The 15,151-nt window shown below is 56.8% G+C and overlaps 1 protein-coding gene across 1 annotated transcript in view; it reads left to right on the plus strand.

Moving 5' to 3' along the window:
* The window catches only part of LOC102987197 (sarcoplasmic/endoplasmic reticulum calcium ATPase 3), a gene marked incomplete at its 3' end in the record, with an annotated part of 18,666 nt that extends 3,519 nt beyond the window's left edge, over positions 1 to 15,147 (plus strand). Inside the window, exons 7-17 of the mRNA XM_028486799.1 lie at positions 1,583 to 2,047; positions 4,017 to 4,105; positions 4,269 to 4,371; positions 5,611 to 5,742; positions 6,142 to 6,267; positions 7,342 to 7,560; positions 7,670 to 8,005; positions 9,890 to 10,110; positions 10,654 to 10,856; positions 11,335 to 11,420; positions 15,085 to 15,147. Coding sequence (XP_028342600.1) covers positions 1,583 to 2,047; positions 4,017 to 4,105; positions 4,269 to 4,371; positions 5,611 to 5,742; positions 6,142 to 6,267; positions 7,342 to 7,560; positions 7,670 to 8,005; positions 9,890 to 10,110; positions 10,654 to 10,856; positions 11,335 to 11,420; positions 15,085 to 15,147 — 2,043 coding nt within the window. The remainder of the gene's footprint in view (positions 1 to 1,582; positions 2,048 to 4,016; positions 4,106 to 4,268; positions 4,372 to 5,610; positions 5,743 to 6,141; positions 6,268 to 7,341; positions 7,561 to 7,669; positions 8,006 to 9,889; positions 10,111 to 10,653; positions 10,857 to 11,334; positions 11,421 to 15,084) is intronic.
* Positions 15,148 to 15,151: the final 4 nt, after the last annotated feature.

The raw sequence follows: 15,151 nt of genomic DNA on the forward strand, positions 1-15,151 counted from the left end.
GCCCGTGAGCCCGTGAGCCATGGCCGCTGAGCCTGCGTGTCCGGAGCCTGTGCTCCGCAACGGGAGAGGCCACAACAGTGAGAGGCCTGTGTACCGCAAAAAAAAAAAAAAAAAAAAAAGAACACGTACAAACATAGTAATAATAATAGCTGTGTTTACTGAAGGCTGTGTGCTTGGCCCTGTTCTAAGCCCTTTACCTGTATTAATTTATTTAATCCTCACAGCGCCTTTGAAATAAGTACTCTTGTCTGCATTTTCCAGCAAGGAAGCAGGCACAGAGAGGTTAAGTAAGTTGCCCAAAGTCACACAGCCAGTGAGTGACAAAGCTGGGATGTGGACTCAGACTCCTGATTCCAGAGCTTTTCCTCCTACCTGCTAGGCTTATCCTGCCTTAAACTGGAGAGAGGCAGAGCCTCTCTTGCCTCAACAGAATCCTCTGGAGGGAGAAGCATTGCCAAAATGGTAGAGGATATCGGGAACAGTCCATTTCTCAGATAGGAAAACTGATCCCCAAGGCAAGATTCCAAGCCACCCAGCTCCTCTCAGGGAGGGTGATGGGTTCAGCTCTTGTGGGAGGGATCAGCCCCTGTGGCCTTAGAGGGACTTAACCAGTGATGCTCACAGGCTTCCCACAGAGGCCACAAGGAGGGGTCAGGCCAATAGGCAGTGGCCCTGGGCACTAAGTTATGAAAGTCTCCCCAGAAGTGAACAGAAATGGAGGAAGTGGTATACCCCCACAGCTCTTCTTGAGGAGAGCACCCTGCCTAGGTGCCTGGAAGCTTTGGACAAGCTGCCTTGGGTGGGGAGGGGACACCAAGGGGCATGTTCAGGCATTAGAAGCTGTCACTAGGAGCTTTCTAAGGAGGGTGCCCTGGCTAACTGCAGGTCATTTCCTTAGCGGAGGGGCCTGTAAGGGGGGGCAGGAGCTGCATGGCTCAGGGCAGAAGGGACGCTGAGGCTACCAGAACCCACCTTCTCTCCAGCCTCAGCATAGTGCACCTGTCTGAAGGGGACCGAGTTATGAGCCTCCTCAGAGCAGCTGTGTCTCGGGCCTCTGTTGGACCATTTTACAGCACAGGACACAGAGGCTCAAGGCTGGCCGGCACTTGCACCAGGGCTTGGGGATTTTACTGGGGCCTTGGGAATGGATGGACTTCAGCTCAAATTTTCTGGATTCTTCAGTAAATATGTATCGACTGTTTACCTGAGATCACGGTTAGCCGCACTCCTGTGTGGCTGTATTGGTCGTTTATGAGCTGAATTTTGATGGGTCGGTGCTGTGCTGTGCTGGTTGATCATACTGTCAGTATCAGCTGGTGCTTCCTCTGTGCCAGGCGCCCCATGCTAGGCACTGGGGATGTGGCACTGAACCAAGTCCCTGCTTTCATAGAGCTGACACTATCATGGCGATGACAGTAATGACTCGAGACTACGTAGTGGCATCCCTCTGGGAGAACTAAGTATGGAGAAAAAGAGAGCCAAGGAGGGGAATAAGAGCCCTAACCCCAGCCTGAAGGGATCAGGGGTTCTGGGCCCCAGTTGGGGTGCTGACCAGCCCTTTCCTTATCCCTCCCTCGGGCAGGGCACCAACATTGCATCGGGCAAGGCGATGGGTGTGGCAGTGGCCACGGGCTTGCACACGGAGCTGGGTAAGATCCGGAGTCAGATGGCGGCCATGGTGCCAGAGCGGACGCCCCTGCAGCAGAAGCTGGATGAGTTTGGGCAGCAGCTGTCCCGCGCCATCTCCGTGATCTGCATGGCCGTGTGGGTCATCAACATTGGTCACTTTGCTGATCCGGCCCACGGCGGCTCCTGGCTCCGAGGCGCTGTCTACTACTTCAAGATCGCCGTGGCCCTGGCGGTGGCCGCCATCCCTGAGGGCCTCCCGGCTGTCATCACTACGTGCTTGGCACTGGGCACACGGCGCATGGCCCGCAAGAACGCAATCGTGCGGAGTCTGCCCTCCGTGGAGACCCTGGGCTGCACCTCGGTCATCTGCTCTGATAAGACGGGCACACTCACCACCAATCAGATGTCGGTCTCCCGGGTGAGTGGCTGCAGCCCGCTTGGGTATTGCTGTGTGATGCTTGGCAGGCTAGGCTCCCTCTCTGGACCACTCCCTGACTCCTTTTTGGCCAGAGGTGGACGAGAGAACCTGTGTGCTGCTCCATGGTGGGGAGCAGATCCAGGTTCTCATGGGGCAGAGCAGCAAAGCCTGGCTGGACATGCATCATTAGGACCCATGTGTCACTCTGTAGGGTCCTGGCAGGCCACTGCCCATTTGTGAACCTCAGTTTCCCCGTCTGAAGTTTGGGTGTACAAGCCCTGCCAGGTAACTATAAAGGACATAGGGGAGGGTCAAGTACAGCCTGGGCATCTGATCCAAGCTGGGCCTGGACCCAGGTTTGTTTTTTTCTTCTTTTTCTTTTTCTTTTTTTTTTTTTTTTTTTTAAAGAAATTTATTTATTTATTTATTTTTGGCTGTGTTGGGTCTTGGTTGCTGCAGGCGAGCTTTCTCTAGTTGTGGCGAACAGGGACCACTCTTCCCTGTGGTGCGTGGGCTTCTCATTTCGGTGGCTCCTCTTGTTGCAGAGCAGGGGCTCTAGGCGCGTGGGCTTCAGTAGTTGTGGCACGAGGGCTCAGTCATTGTGGCTTGCAGGCTCTAGAGCGCAGGCTCCGTAGTTGTGGCACACAGGCTTAGTTGCTCTGCGGCATGTGGGATCTTCTGGACCAGGGACTGGACCCAGGTTCTATCCTTCACCACCGTGACTCTCTGTGGTCAACGCCTATCACCCAGCTCCAGTGACCTGGGAAGGGCCCAGGCAGGAATTATTCATTCCCTGGCACTTGATCCCAGACCCTGGGCTGCTGCCCACATGCTTCAGGGAGTCTGGTTGAGACTCCAGCAGGCCCCTGGGGTAGAGGAGTGGGTGGCGTGACAGTGAAGCTTTCTGATTTCCCACTCCCTAGGTCCCCCAGTCACTCCTCTCCCACCCCTGCTCCCATAATCTGCCCCCTGGGCCTGGGAAACCCAGGCTCTATATCTGAGACCTTAGTCCCCCACAGAAGCCCATCAGGGGCTGCCATGGGGTTGGGGGCACCAGCACGCTTTACTGCCCTGCAGCCCCTGACCTGCTAGAGTCCCTAGTAGGACTTCATTTGAACAGTCCTACTAGGGATTCTGAAATAAAGATTTGAAAAACACAGTATAGGGAAGTCGTAGGGGCCTTACATACTGGATGATGGGCTAAGAAACTTGACTTCTCAGGGGCTCTGCTGGCTGGAGGGCTGTCCCCAGGGGCAGGGAGGAAAGTGCAATGGAAGGAATGTTTATTGAGCACCTGCTGGGTGCTGGGCTGGCCACTGGCTTGGGAATGTGCAGCGAAGCAGTTTCCAGGAAGCAAGAATTATCTCCCTGGCAGAGCTGGCTGACAGATGAGGACATGGGCTGCCCTGGGAGAGGTGAGCCCCCTGTCCCTCAGGGGCACAGGTAGGGGCTGGGCCCTGCGGGCAGGAGCTCACTCTCTGGGGACAGGGGTCTGTGCTTCAGGATGCTATGTAGGTTTCCTCCCTTGGAGGTCAGGAACTCATTCCCTTGAAGGGCAAGGAGGGGCAGCTGCACTCGGATCCCACTTTCTCCCCGTTACCAGTGGAGAAACTGAGGCTTAGGTGCTCCGCCAGGGGTCACATAGTGAGATGGGCAAGGACCCAGGCTTCCTGTCCCAGCTCAGGGCTCTGTCAAGCTGGCAGCTGCCCCAGAACATTGAAGAATCTGCCATAAATCTCTCATGGGTCTAGAGCAAAAGACAAGCCCGAACTGGACACACGTGGGCAGGGCAGAGAGGCCCGGCCTCAACCTGGACGCAGTACTCTTACACTTCACCTCCAAGACCCTGGGGGAGGGAAGGCCGCTGCCTCCTCTGGAGACCCACAGGACACCACCCTGGGGTCAGGCTTGAGTCAGACTGGCTGCCCAGGGAGGAGGGTCTGCCTGAGCACGCCCCTGCGCTCCCCAGATGTTCGTGGTAGCCGAGGCCGAAGCGGGTACCTGCAGTTTGCACGAGTTCACCGTCTCGGGCACCACGTACGCCCCGGAGGGCCAAGTGTGAGTGCTCTAGGGGGCTCAGGTGGGCGGGGTTTCCTGGTGGGCGGAGCTATGTAGGACAGCTCTGAGAGCTGTCATTGGCCAGGCCTCTTGGGGGTCAAGAGCCTGGGCATTGCCCAGGGGCTGGGACAAGGGCACCCTACTGACAGCTCTGGCTCCACAGGCGGCTTGGGGGGTGGCCTGTGTGCTGCGGGCAGTTTGACGCGCTGGCGGAGCTGGCGACCATCTGCGCCCTGTGCAATGACTCAGCGCTGGACTACAACGAGGTGGGCCCCTGCTCCCCTTCGTGACCTCCCTAGTATCCAGGCGCTCAGAACAGACCTTTCGCCCAGGGTATCAAAGCTCGCAGGATTGGAGGTCCCTGCCCCTTCGGAGTGCCACACCCCAGGAGCACTGCCATCCTTGTCCCCTCCACACTGCCACCTCTCCTTCTTCCTCATACTGGCTCTGGAACCCTGCTCGGGGCTCTTGGGCTGTGGGGGACTGTAATGTAAAGGGCAGAAGGGCCAGAGGTGCCTGGGGGAAGAGGCTTGGGGGACAAGACTAAGCAGTGTTTAAAGCAGAAGGCACAGCCCAGAAACGGGCATTCAATGCTCTTCCCTGTGGCTGGAGCGCGTGGGAGGCCGCTCCTGCCTGGTGGGGCGGGGGTGCTTGGCCAAGTCAGTCTGATGCCCAGCTGAGGGCAGTAGACAGACACCACAGGGTTTGGAGCAGGAGAGTGATATGGTCAGATCTGCATTCACAGAAGATCACTCAGGCTTCTGTGTGGAGGACAGAACAGACTGGGCAAGACCGAGCCGAGGAGCCCCTTGTGGTCGTCCAGGCCGGAGAGGTGCCAGCTGAGTCCTGGCTGGGGCTTCAGGGAGAGGGGAGGAGGCCTGGGTTGGAGAGAGTTTGGAGCCCAGATCCTGGGACTTGGTGACTGGTTAGGTGAAAGAGGGAGGAGGTCAGGGTAGCTTGTAGTTGCTGTCCTGGCTGGGACTGTCATGGGAGTGGCAAATAGGGAGGGGGAGAGGTAGCCTGAGGGTCCCCAGGGAACAAAGTCCAACAGGCAGCAGCTGTACGTGTGGGCTTGGAGCTCAGGAGAGAGGCTGCAGTGGGCTGGGTGGGCCCTGGCCGTCATGAGCCCGTGAAGGGTGGGAGAGGCCAGGAGCATATGAGGCCTCAGGGAGGGGAGGGGGGACACGGAAGGAGCAGGGCCCAGACAGCAGGTTTAGAAAGAGGAATCTGGTGAAGGAAGCTGAGAAGTGTGAGCAGAGAGCGATTCAGAGGACGGGAAAGGTGCATGGCCGTTGATGTCAGGGGAGGAGGGAGGGTTGGAAGGGAAGGTGAGCCTCAGTGCCAGATGCTTCCCAGGTCAGCTGGGCTGGGAAGGGCCCACAGGCCTGGTGCAAAGGAGGTTGCAGGTGACTCTGGCAAAGGGAGCTCCAGGGGGCAGGGAGCGAGTGGGAGGTGAGGCTGGGGGCCGCCCTGCCCCTCACTCCCTGTACCTGGGCCCCCGCTAGGCGAAGGGCGTGTATGAGAAGGTGGGAGAGGCCACGGAGACGGCCCTGACTTGCCTCGTAGAGAAGATGAATGTTTTTGACACGGACCTACAGGCCCTGTCCCGGGTGGAGCGAGCTGGGGCCTGCAACGCGGTGAGCAGCTTGGGGGTTCGGCCACAGGCCGCGTGGCTGGGGCTTCTGGGGCATCTGGAGAAGGGAGGGAAGGGAATGAAGTCGTGGGAGGCTTCTGGGAGGAGGAGGGCCCTCAGACCCCTAGTGAGACTGGTCTAGGGGAAAAAGAGAGGAAAAGCTGAGTGTGGGCAAGGACTCAAGAGTCGGGAATTACACAGCCTGGTCAGGAAATGGCAACTTTGGGGGCATTTCTGGGACTGGAGACGGGGAGAGAGGCCTTGAATGCCAGGATCAGAAGAGGGTAGACAACATCGTGCAGGGAGCAAGAGGCTCTTCATGGGGCTGAACAGCTGGCGAGGAAGCAGCCAGAGTTGCTGGCTCTGCCCCTCACGCCCTGACCCACCTGGGCGGGCCCTGCAGGTCATCAAGCAGCTGATGCGGAAGGAGTTCACCCTGGAGTTCTCCCGAGACCGGAAGTCCATGTCGGTGTACTGCACGCCCACCCACCCTGGCCTGGCGGCCCAGGGCAGCAAGATGTTTGTGAAGGTGGGCCTGCCTGACCAGCCTGGGGCCTCTGAAGAGCCAGAGCCTGCAGCGGTGGGAGACTGGGGGAGGTGTGAGGCCCTCTGTCAAAGCGACGACTCCAGAACCAAGGGTGGTCAGCCTGCCCTGGGGAACTGGGAGAGGGATCCGCGTGTGGGGCAGGTAAAGCCAGGGCCAGATGCTGAGGCCTGCCCCGCCCTGTGGTCCCAGCTCTGGGCTGAGAGGCACTGCCTCGCCACGTGACCTTGCGGTCACCGTACCCCCATGTGGGCCTCGGGCTCCCCATCTGAACAGCAGGTCAGGCTGGAAGGTCTTGGAACCCCTTTTGCTTCCGATGGGGAGTGTTGAGGTGGTTGGTGTGCAACTTTGGTGCTTTGTGTTTTGGAAACCGAGTCCCACGCTCCCATCCAGACCCCCGTTCACGTCTTCACGCACAGTGAGGGGTTTTAACCTCTTTGGAAATGACAAGCTTCTGTACTGGGAGCTTGGGCTGCTGAAAAAACCTAGCATTTGGAGTGCCCTTTGAGGAGGGGGAGGAGGCACTGATGGAGGATTCAGAGGTTCTTCCCAGGCCTCGGGCGAGATCCGGGTTGAGACCCCCAAGGCCACTGAGTAGCCCGGCACCCCCAAGACCACCTTCCCAGAGCCACACCCCACATGCCCTCAGCAGGGCTCCGTTCCTGGTCCCGCTGCCGAGCACCCCACAGAACTGGGATCCCGGTAGCAGCAGGCTGGCAGGGAGGCAGGGCCTGCAGGAGGGCTGCCGTTCCCACCCCATCCCCCAAAATGCTGCAGCAGGCCTTCTCAGCTGCCGGTTGGTGAGGGGAGGGTGCCTCCGCATGGGCTTCACATGGCGTCACACCCTGTGTGAGCTCCCTTCCCTCTGGGCTTTCTCACAGTGGGGCCTAATTGGTTCCCTCTCCGAGCTTCCAAAGAATGGATTCTGGTCTGTGCCTTGCTGTGTGTCCCCTTGGGTGACCTTTCCCCGTATCTGGGCCTCAATTTCCTCGATTAGGCAGGAGGGAGGGAAGGGGTCCTGACTGACGGACTTGTCTCCTCCCCTACCCCACGCGGCAGGGGGCACCTGAGAGTGTGATCGAGCGCTGCAGCTCAGTCCGCGTGGGGAGCCGCACGGTATCCCTGACCACCACCTCCCGGGAGCACATCCTGGCCAAGATCCGCGACTGGGGCTCAGGCTCGGACACACTGCGCTGCCTGGCACTGGCCACCCGGGATGCGCCCCCGAGGAAGGAGGACATGCAGCTAGACGACTGCAGCAAGTTTGTGCAGTACGAGGTGGGTGCTGGGCCCCAGGGCTGGGAGCCATGTGTCCGCCTGCGGCGCTGGGCAGGTGGCAGGCTGAGAATGGGCCCAGGCCCCACTCGCATCTGCCCCCTCCCTGCAGACGGATCTGACTTTCGTGGGCTGCGTGGGCATGCTGGACCCTCCGAGGCCCGAGGTGGCTGCCTGCATCTCACGCTGCCACCAGGCGGGCATCCGTGTGGTCATGATCACGGGGGACAACAAAGGCACGGCTGTGGCCATCTGCCGCCGGCTTGGCATCTTCAAGGACACAGAGGACGTGGCGGGCAAGGCCTACACGGGCCGAGAATTTGATGACCTCAGCCCCCAGCAGCAGCGCCACGCCTGCCGCACGGCCCGCTGCTTCGCCCGGGTGGAGCCCGCCCACAAGTCCCGCATCGTGGAGTACCTGCAGTCCTTCAACGAGATCACCGCCATGGTAAGGCCCCGAGACGGGAGCCTGGGGGAGGTGGTGAGCGTGGGGGTGAAGCACTTGCCATAGGCCTTGGGAGGAGCAACCCGGGCAACCGCTCCCTCTGCTTCATTCTTATTTTTCCCAACATTTTATTATAAAAAATTTCAAACACGAAGAGAAATCAAAATTATTTTTATAGTGAATGCCTATAAATATCCACTATCTAGATTCTATAAATAACATAGTTATATTTGCTTTATCACATACCTATCCATCTACCCATCCTTCATCCATCTTTTCTTAAATGTGTTTCAAAGAAAGTTGCAGACATCAGTACGCTTTTCCCCCACATGCGATAGGGAACATTACCATCAACCCATGAAGTTCCCTTATGCTCCTTCCCATTTTTTTGCATCATAGATTAGTTTTGCCTCTCCTGGATTTTCATATAAGTGGGATCATACAGCACGTGCTTTTTTGTGTCTGGCTTTCCTTTGAGGTTTACCCGTGTTATCGCAGGTATCAGTTACATGATTGCTTCTTTATTGTTCAGTGGCATTCCATTGTGTGACTATACCAGAGTCTCTTTTAAAGGTAGATATATATATTTATTTATTTATTTGCTTGTTTGTTTGGTTGCGCCAGGTCTTAGTTGCGGCAGGCGGGCTCCTTAGTTGCGACTCATGGGCTCCTCCTTAGTTGTGGCTCCAGGGTTCCTTAGTTGTGGCATGTGGACTCTTAGTTGCAGCATGCATGTGGGATCCAGTTCCCTGACCAGGGATCGAACCCGGGCCCCCTGCATTGGGAGCGCGGAGTCTTATCCACTGCGCCACCAGGGACGTCCCCTCCACAGTCTCTTTATCCATTCACCTCTGGATGGACATTTGGTTTGGACCCAGTTTTTGTTCTGTCTCATTCTTGATTGTTGACCTCTTCATCAACACTGATCTGATTCTTAACCTCAACCTCAACCCTGACTTGGCCTCAGTTTATAATCTTGACTTCCAGCCTAACCCAGTCCTTTACCTTGACCTTTATCCTGACCTTTATCCTGACCGACAGACCTTTATCCTGACCTGTGGCTCAGCCTAGACCTGGATAATGAGCTGGGCACCAACCTTGACTTGACTGTACCTGTAAACTTGCTCTTGACCTTATTTTGATCTTCACCCTGACTTGGTCCCTGACCTTGACCTTGACCATCTTAAACTGATTCTTTAGTCTGAGCTCAACCCTGATATGGGTTCCAGTCTTGACCTGGACCCTGATCTGATCCCTGACATTGATCCCCCCCCCCGCCGCCCAATCCAATACTTTATGTTGACCTCAACTTTGATCTGGCCTTCAGTCTTGACCTTGACCTCATCTCCAGCTTCTACCATGACATCATTCCTGATATGGGCCATAGCCTTGATTTGACCTCTCCCTTAATCTAATTTTTTTATCTTGAACATGAGTCCATTCTTGACCCTGCTCTTCACCTTGGCTCCAGCCTTCACCTTGACTACAACACCTAACCGACCCTTTACCTGGGCCATGACCTTCACCTCATTCCTGACTTGAGCTTAACTTTGTCCTTAATCTCAATTTCATCCTCTGCCCCACATCCCACCTGAATTTCATCCCTGCTCTCGGTGTTGACTCACCCTCATCCCTGTCCCCACCTCACCATCCTCTCTGGTCTTTGGCTTGATCTTCTCCTCAGTTTTGTCCTTATCTGCACTCCTTGCCTTCCCCGTAGCCTCATCCCCAGATCAGTTTCTAGGCTCATGACCTCACCATTTGTTCTGTCCAGCTGTCTGCTTCTTCGGGGACATCCCCTAAACTTGGTGATAGGCTGAGTTGAGGGGAGTCAGGGAGGTAGAAGGGAAGTTTCTCAGGCATGAACCCAGCTAACCTGGCCCTCAGACTGGAGACGGGGTGAATGATGCCCCAGCCCTGAAGAAAGCGGAGATCGGCATCGCCATGGGCTCCGGCACAGCCGTGGCCAAGTCAGCGGCAGAGATGGTACTGTCAGATGACAACTTTGCCTCCATCGTGACTGCAGTGGAGGAGGGCCGGGCCATCTACAGCAACATGAAGCAATTCATCCGCTACCTCATCTCCTCCAATGTTGGCGAGGTCGTCTGGTGAGGCCTGTGTTCCCTCCTCCCAGCCCTCTGGACCAGCTCTGCATCCCTAAGACTGGGGGGATGCCTGTTCCTGGGACGGGGCTGCAGGGATGGAGGGACCCGTGCCCTGCCCTGGAAGGCTGGGGACTTGCAGAGTCCCACCTCAGGGTGGGGGGGGATGGGGACGCCTCACCGTTCTCCAGAGGTCCTGATGCACCTCAGCCCCTGAGGTGGTGCCTGAAAAGTCCCCTGTCGTCCCTCCAGCCGTGACCTTCTGCCCACTTTCAGGGTCCTGCAAGATGGGAGAACTTGCCTCACCTTTGGGCAGTAATGCGTTCGTGTGCGCGCATGTGTGTGTGTGTGTGTGTCCCCTAAAGAGGACTTGTGTCCTCAAGAGGAGAGGCCTAAAGGGCAGGTCTGTCCAGGCCCCAGAGCTGGGACTGGGGGGGCAGGGGAGGCGGGGCTGCTGTGGAGGCAGTGCGGGAGCTCCCGGGCCTGGGGTAAGAGTAGGAGCTGTACCCTCCATTTGCTGGGGGCTAGAGCCCATGACTCTGGTTCCAGCATCTTCGTCACAGCAATTCTGGGCCTGCCTGAAGCCCTGATCCCTGTGCAGCTGCTCTGGGTGAACCTGGTGACGGATGGCCTACCTGCCACGGCCCTGGGCTTCAACCCACCAGACCTGGATGTTATGGAGAAGCGGCCCCGGAACCCTCGGGAGGCCCTCATCAGTGGCTGGCTCTTCTTCCGATATCTGGCTATTGGAGGTGAGTGGGCACCCAGTCTTCATTGCGGTTCCTGGAACTTCCTAAGACTCTTGTATCAGTTATACTTGCAAACTACAGACCAGTATGACTCAGCCTGGCTTATGCCAAGAGAAACTGTGTGGGCTCATGTAACTGAAGAGATTAGATCATGCCCCAAGCATGGCTGGACCCAGCCCTCAGACAGTATCGTTGGCATATTTTGGCTCTGCCTCAGCTCCATTCTCATGCAGGTGCCCCTTGGGGTGGCAGGATGGCTGCCGCAGCTCCAGCCCTCATACTTGCCCGGTTACAACCTCAAATAAAGCAGAAGAAAGAGCCTTTTGTCCTATTCTTCCCGCAGTAGTGTGCAAACCACATGGCTCAGAAAGGGAGAGAGTGGTTCCCTGACAGAGATCCAGAGAATTATTAGGAAGGGGAAACGGATGCCAGAAAACCAGAGGTGTCCACTATAGCCAGTTTTCTCCTGCCCTCCCCACAGTGTACGTTGGCCTGGCCACAGTGGCTGCTGCCACCTGGTGGTTCCTGTATGATGCCGAGGGACCTCAGGTCACCTTCTACCAGCTGGTGAGCAAGGGATGGCCAGGGAGCCTGTTGGGGGCATCTGGGAGGTAGAACTCACAGCCCAAGTTGTTGTTGGAGTTCCAGGGGAAAGAAGTGCAGAACCCCACGGGTGCCAGTGGCTGTCCCTCCCCCCGCCCCACTCCCCACATATAGACATTCACAACCTAAAGAGACAAGCTCAGAAGCCACAGGAAGCCTAGAGACGGCAGCACAGCCCCCGAGCCAGAGAGGAGGCTACTTCCTCCCCCAATCATTTAGTTACAGCGGGACCAAGGGGCTTAACTGCCCAGAAGTGTCTTACCTTTACTGGGAAACTACCCAAACAGTTGAGGGCTCAGAGGTAGGAGCCCCTAAATGGTGGAACTTCAGGCAGAGGGTCAAACTGGAGCAATCGGCAGTGGAGGGAAGGAATCTGCCAGGCTCCCCACTTTCATAACCAACGTGTCTCTCGGGGAAGGGACCCGCTGACCTCTGGAAGTCACCTGGCTGGCAGGTGCACACCACGGGCCGGGCTTAGCTCAGCAAAGCTCTGGAAGCAGGCAGGGAGCCCCACCTCAGCTGCTGTCTGTCAGTCTGTCCTTCCGTCTGAGCAGCCAGTGCATCTCCTTTGCTTGAAAGAACCTTCGCAGTTCCGGCAAAGCCAGTTGTGGGTTTCTCATTTAAAGGGGAGAGCGGCGGGGATGTGGAATCTCCTTCCTCTGACTGTGCCTGGCTTTGCTGCTTTCCTGTAGGTAGAAGAGCTCAAGAGAGGGACCCTGACTTCCTGGCCACTCTTGGGAGTGTCGGGGGGGTACAGTCTTCCCCACCCTGAGGGCAGCGAGAGGGCTCTTTCAGGGGTTCACACCTAGGTGGAGGCAGCCCGGGGATGCTTTCCTCTATCCACCAGCCCTCAAGCACATGGGGCTCTCCCTCCTGGCAGCAATGAAGAGCATGGGCCCAGACCCTTGTCCCAAAGGCTGGTGGCCCGCAGCCCTTGGCAGATGGCTCAGGCCAGCCTCAGGCACCTGCTCCTGTAGCTCCTGTGGGGGCAACAGCTGGAGAGTGGGGATGTGCCAGCCATCCCGCTGCTGCCTCCTTCCTGCCCTGCCTCTGTTACCATCCTTTGTGCTGTGGATCCCAAATCTCCAGAGACCTCCCCCCGTATCGACCTTTCTTCTGAGCCCAGTCCCATAGGGCCAGCTGGATACCTCCTCTGGGATGCACCACAGCCCTTGTGCACTCACCAAGTCCAAAGTCAAAATCTGTCACCTTCCCCCGAACAATCCCCTCCTCCATGCCCCTTTCGGTTCCACTGCCTGCCTGGTCACCCAAGCCAGACCCCTGGGGTCATGCTAGACACACATCCCATGCCCACTACCAGTCAGTCCCCAGTCCCCTGGGTGCCACCTTCCCAACTGTCCTCAGGTCATTCCATTTCTCATTTATCCACTTGGTCAAGAAGCAGCTATTAGGCACTGACTCTGTGCCAGGCACAAATTGTTAGGGCGATGGCAGTGACCGAGCCGGCAAAGGCTCTGCAAAGAGCGTCCAGTCTGGTGGGGGAGAGAGCCATGGAAATGGGCAGTCACATTTCACAGTGAGAAGTGCTGCAGCAGAGAAAAGGCAGGTGGCTATGGAACTCAGAGATGGTCAAGAGTTAGACCTAAGATAGAACTTCCAGCTCCAGGTGCTGGAATTTCAGGAGAAGTGCCCAGAGCCCCCTTTGATTCCTGGAGGAACACTGAGTAAAAGCAGCAGAGTGGGTCCTGCATCGCGGCTGCCCAGGTTCCCACCCTGGTTCCATCACACGCCAGCTGTGTGATTTTGGACAGGCTACTTAACCTCTCTGTTGGTTTCTTCATCCATATAAGATGGATAATAGACCCTGCCTCATAGGGCAAAGATGATTCAAAATACTTACAAAGTGCTTAGACCAACACCTGGCACACAGTAAGAGCTATGTAAGTGTTAAGTTAATGAAACCCAGAGGGGGCCTTGCAGGTGAAGGTAAATAGGAAATAGCCAGGGAGGCAAAGGGAAGGAGTAGGCAGCACAGTGGCTTCCCCCAGAGAAACAGCCTCCCCACCCCTCGGGGGCTGCTCACCATGAATCTGTGAGGCAGAAGTTCCAGCCCTGAGCACCTTCTAATAAACAATGTAGGAGGCCACACTGTGACCCACGACCCGGGCACAATGCGTGCGTGGCAGGTGCTCACGGCTGAAACCCAGGAGGTCTGAGCTGGGCAGGGTGTTTGTCTATTGAAACACCTCCATGTGATCCTGTTTGTATTTTCTTCCCGTGCACGGGCATAGGGATGCAAGCACACACATGCCCGAGTGGGAGGTGTGCGCACTGCGTTTGTGGGTACGTGCATGTGCAAGGTCCTTACCATTAAGGTCTGGAGGTGGGGCCTGACGGTGGTGACACAAATCGCAAAAGCATTTGTGGTCAGTGGGTGGGTTCAAAGTTTAGGACATTTTCTCTGCCCTGTGATCAGTGCCAAATAAAAACGTGCACTTGTCCCAAATACTGGAGCTTGGTTTTTGGAGAAATTCCCACTGTTCGTTTAAGTAAGACTCTCCATTTCTTTGTTAAAATAAGAAATCTAGCCAAGCCATAGTCTTTTATAATTTTGCATCCTGCACGAGAGAGGAAAGTGCCAGCAGCCCCTTCTGGCTGACATTGTCGCCTTACCCGCATTTTTGCCCTGGGGGAAATGAGGGATGGATTTCCCGGACAGGAGGTCAGACAGCTGGTCACTTTGCAGATTTCTCTTTGAGGGTTATTTTCACAGCACGTGTCCCCCCCATTTCTGAACTTTTAGCTTAAAGGATCACTGTGTTCAGATGAGATTCCAGAGGCCAGATTTGTATTGTTGGAGAACAGGGCTGTTTAACGGTTATGAACATTCATGCTTATCCCCGTGGTGCGGAAGAGAACAAGACGGAAGTTCTCAGGAGTGTCCTCAGTTCAGCATGTTATTACAGCAGATTCTGTGAGCCAGGTTTATGGGCAGGAAGAAAACTCCCCTGGGGCTGCAGGGGCGAGGGCCACTTCCGTTATTGAGCCCCGAGAGCTCCCTGTTCTTTATGAAGAAGCCGCGCAGCAAGCCCGCACCTGGCCGTGAGTTAGGCCACGTCATAAGCAAAGGGCAGGTCTGGTAGAGCTCGATTTCAGCAGCAGAAGTAGAGGGAGGTGTGAATGGAATCTTATCTAGTAATCATGACTAGGGCCCCAGTAACCTTCCTCTTCTACCCACCAAAGGTGAATTCTGTTCAAGTGTAATTTTACTGATCAGTTTTCGTATGTGTTTACTCATGTTACTCGGTGGCCTCAGTTAATCACCGCCCGCACTCCTGTACCTCGGATACTCAGGCCCCCACCCCCTGATTCCAGGGCCCCCTGCCGTCCACCTCCAGCCTAATGCCAGCTGCTCCCCCTCCGTCCCACCACCCCCCTGCCCCAGAACGGTCTGCCCTTCTCCCTGGCCCAGTGCAGCCCCTCTGTCCCCATCCTGGGAGAGCGAGCACCCCTCCCTGGACCCTCCCCGCGGCAGCGCTGGCTGTATTGAGTCCTCAGATGTGAGCCGAGGGCGAGGGCGGAGTGAGGCTTCCCTCTTCCGCGCCCTGGCCCCGCCCCTGACCGCTCTTCTCCCCGCCACCGCCCAACCCCCCCCGGGGGCCCGCAGAGGAACTTCCTGAAGTGCTCAGAGGACAACCCGCTCTTTGCCGGCACTGAGTGCGAGGTCTTTGAGT

Source organism: Physeter macrocephalus, unplaced genomic scaffold, assembly GCF_002837175.3.
Source record: "Physeter macrocephalus isolate SW-GA unplaced genomic scaffold, ASM283717v5 random_1411, whole genome shotgun sequence".
NCBI lineage: Eukaryota > Metazoa > Chordata > Mammalia > Artiodactyla > Physeteridae > Physeter > Physeter macrocephalus.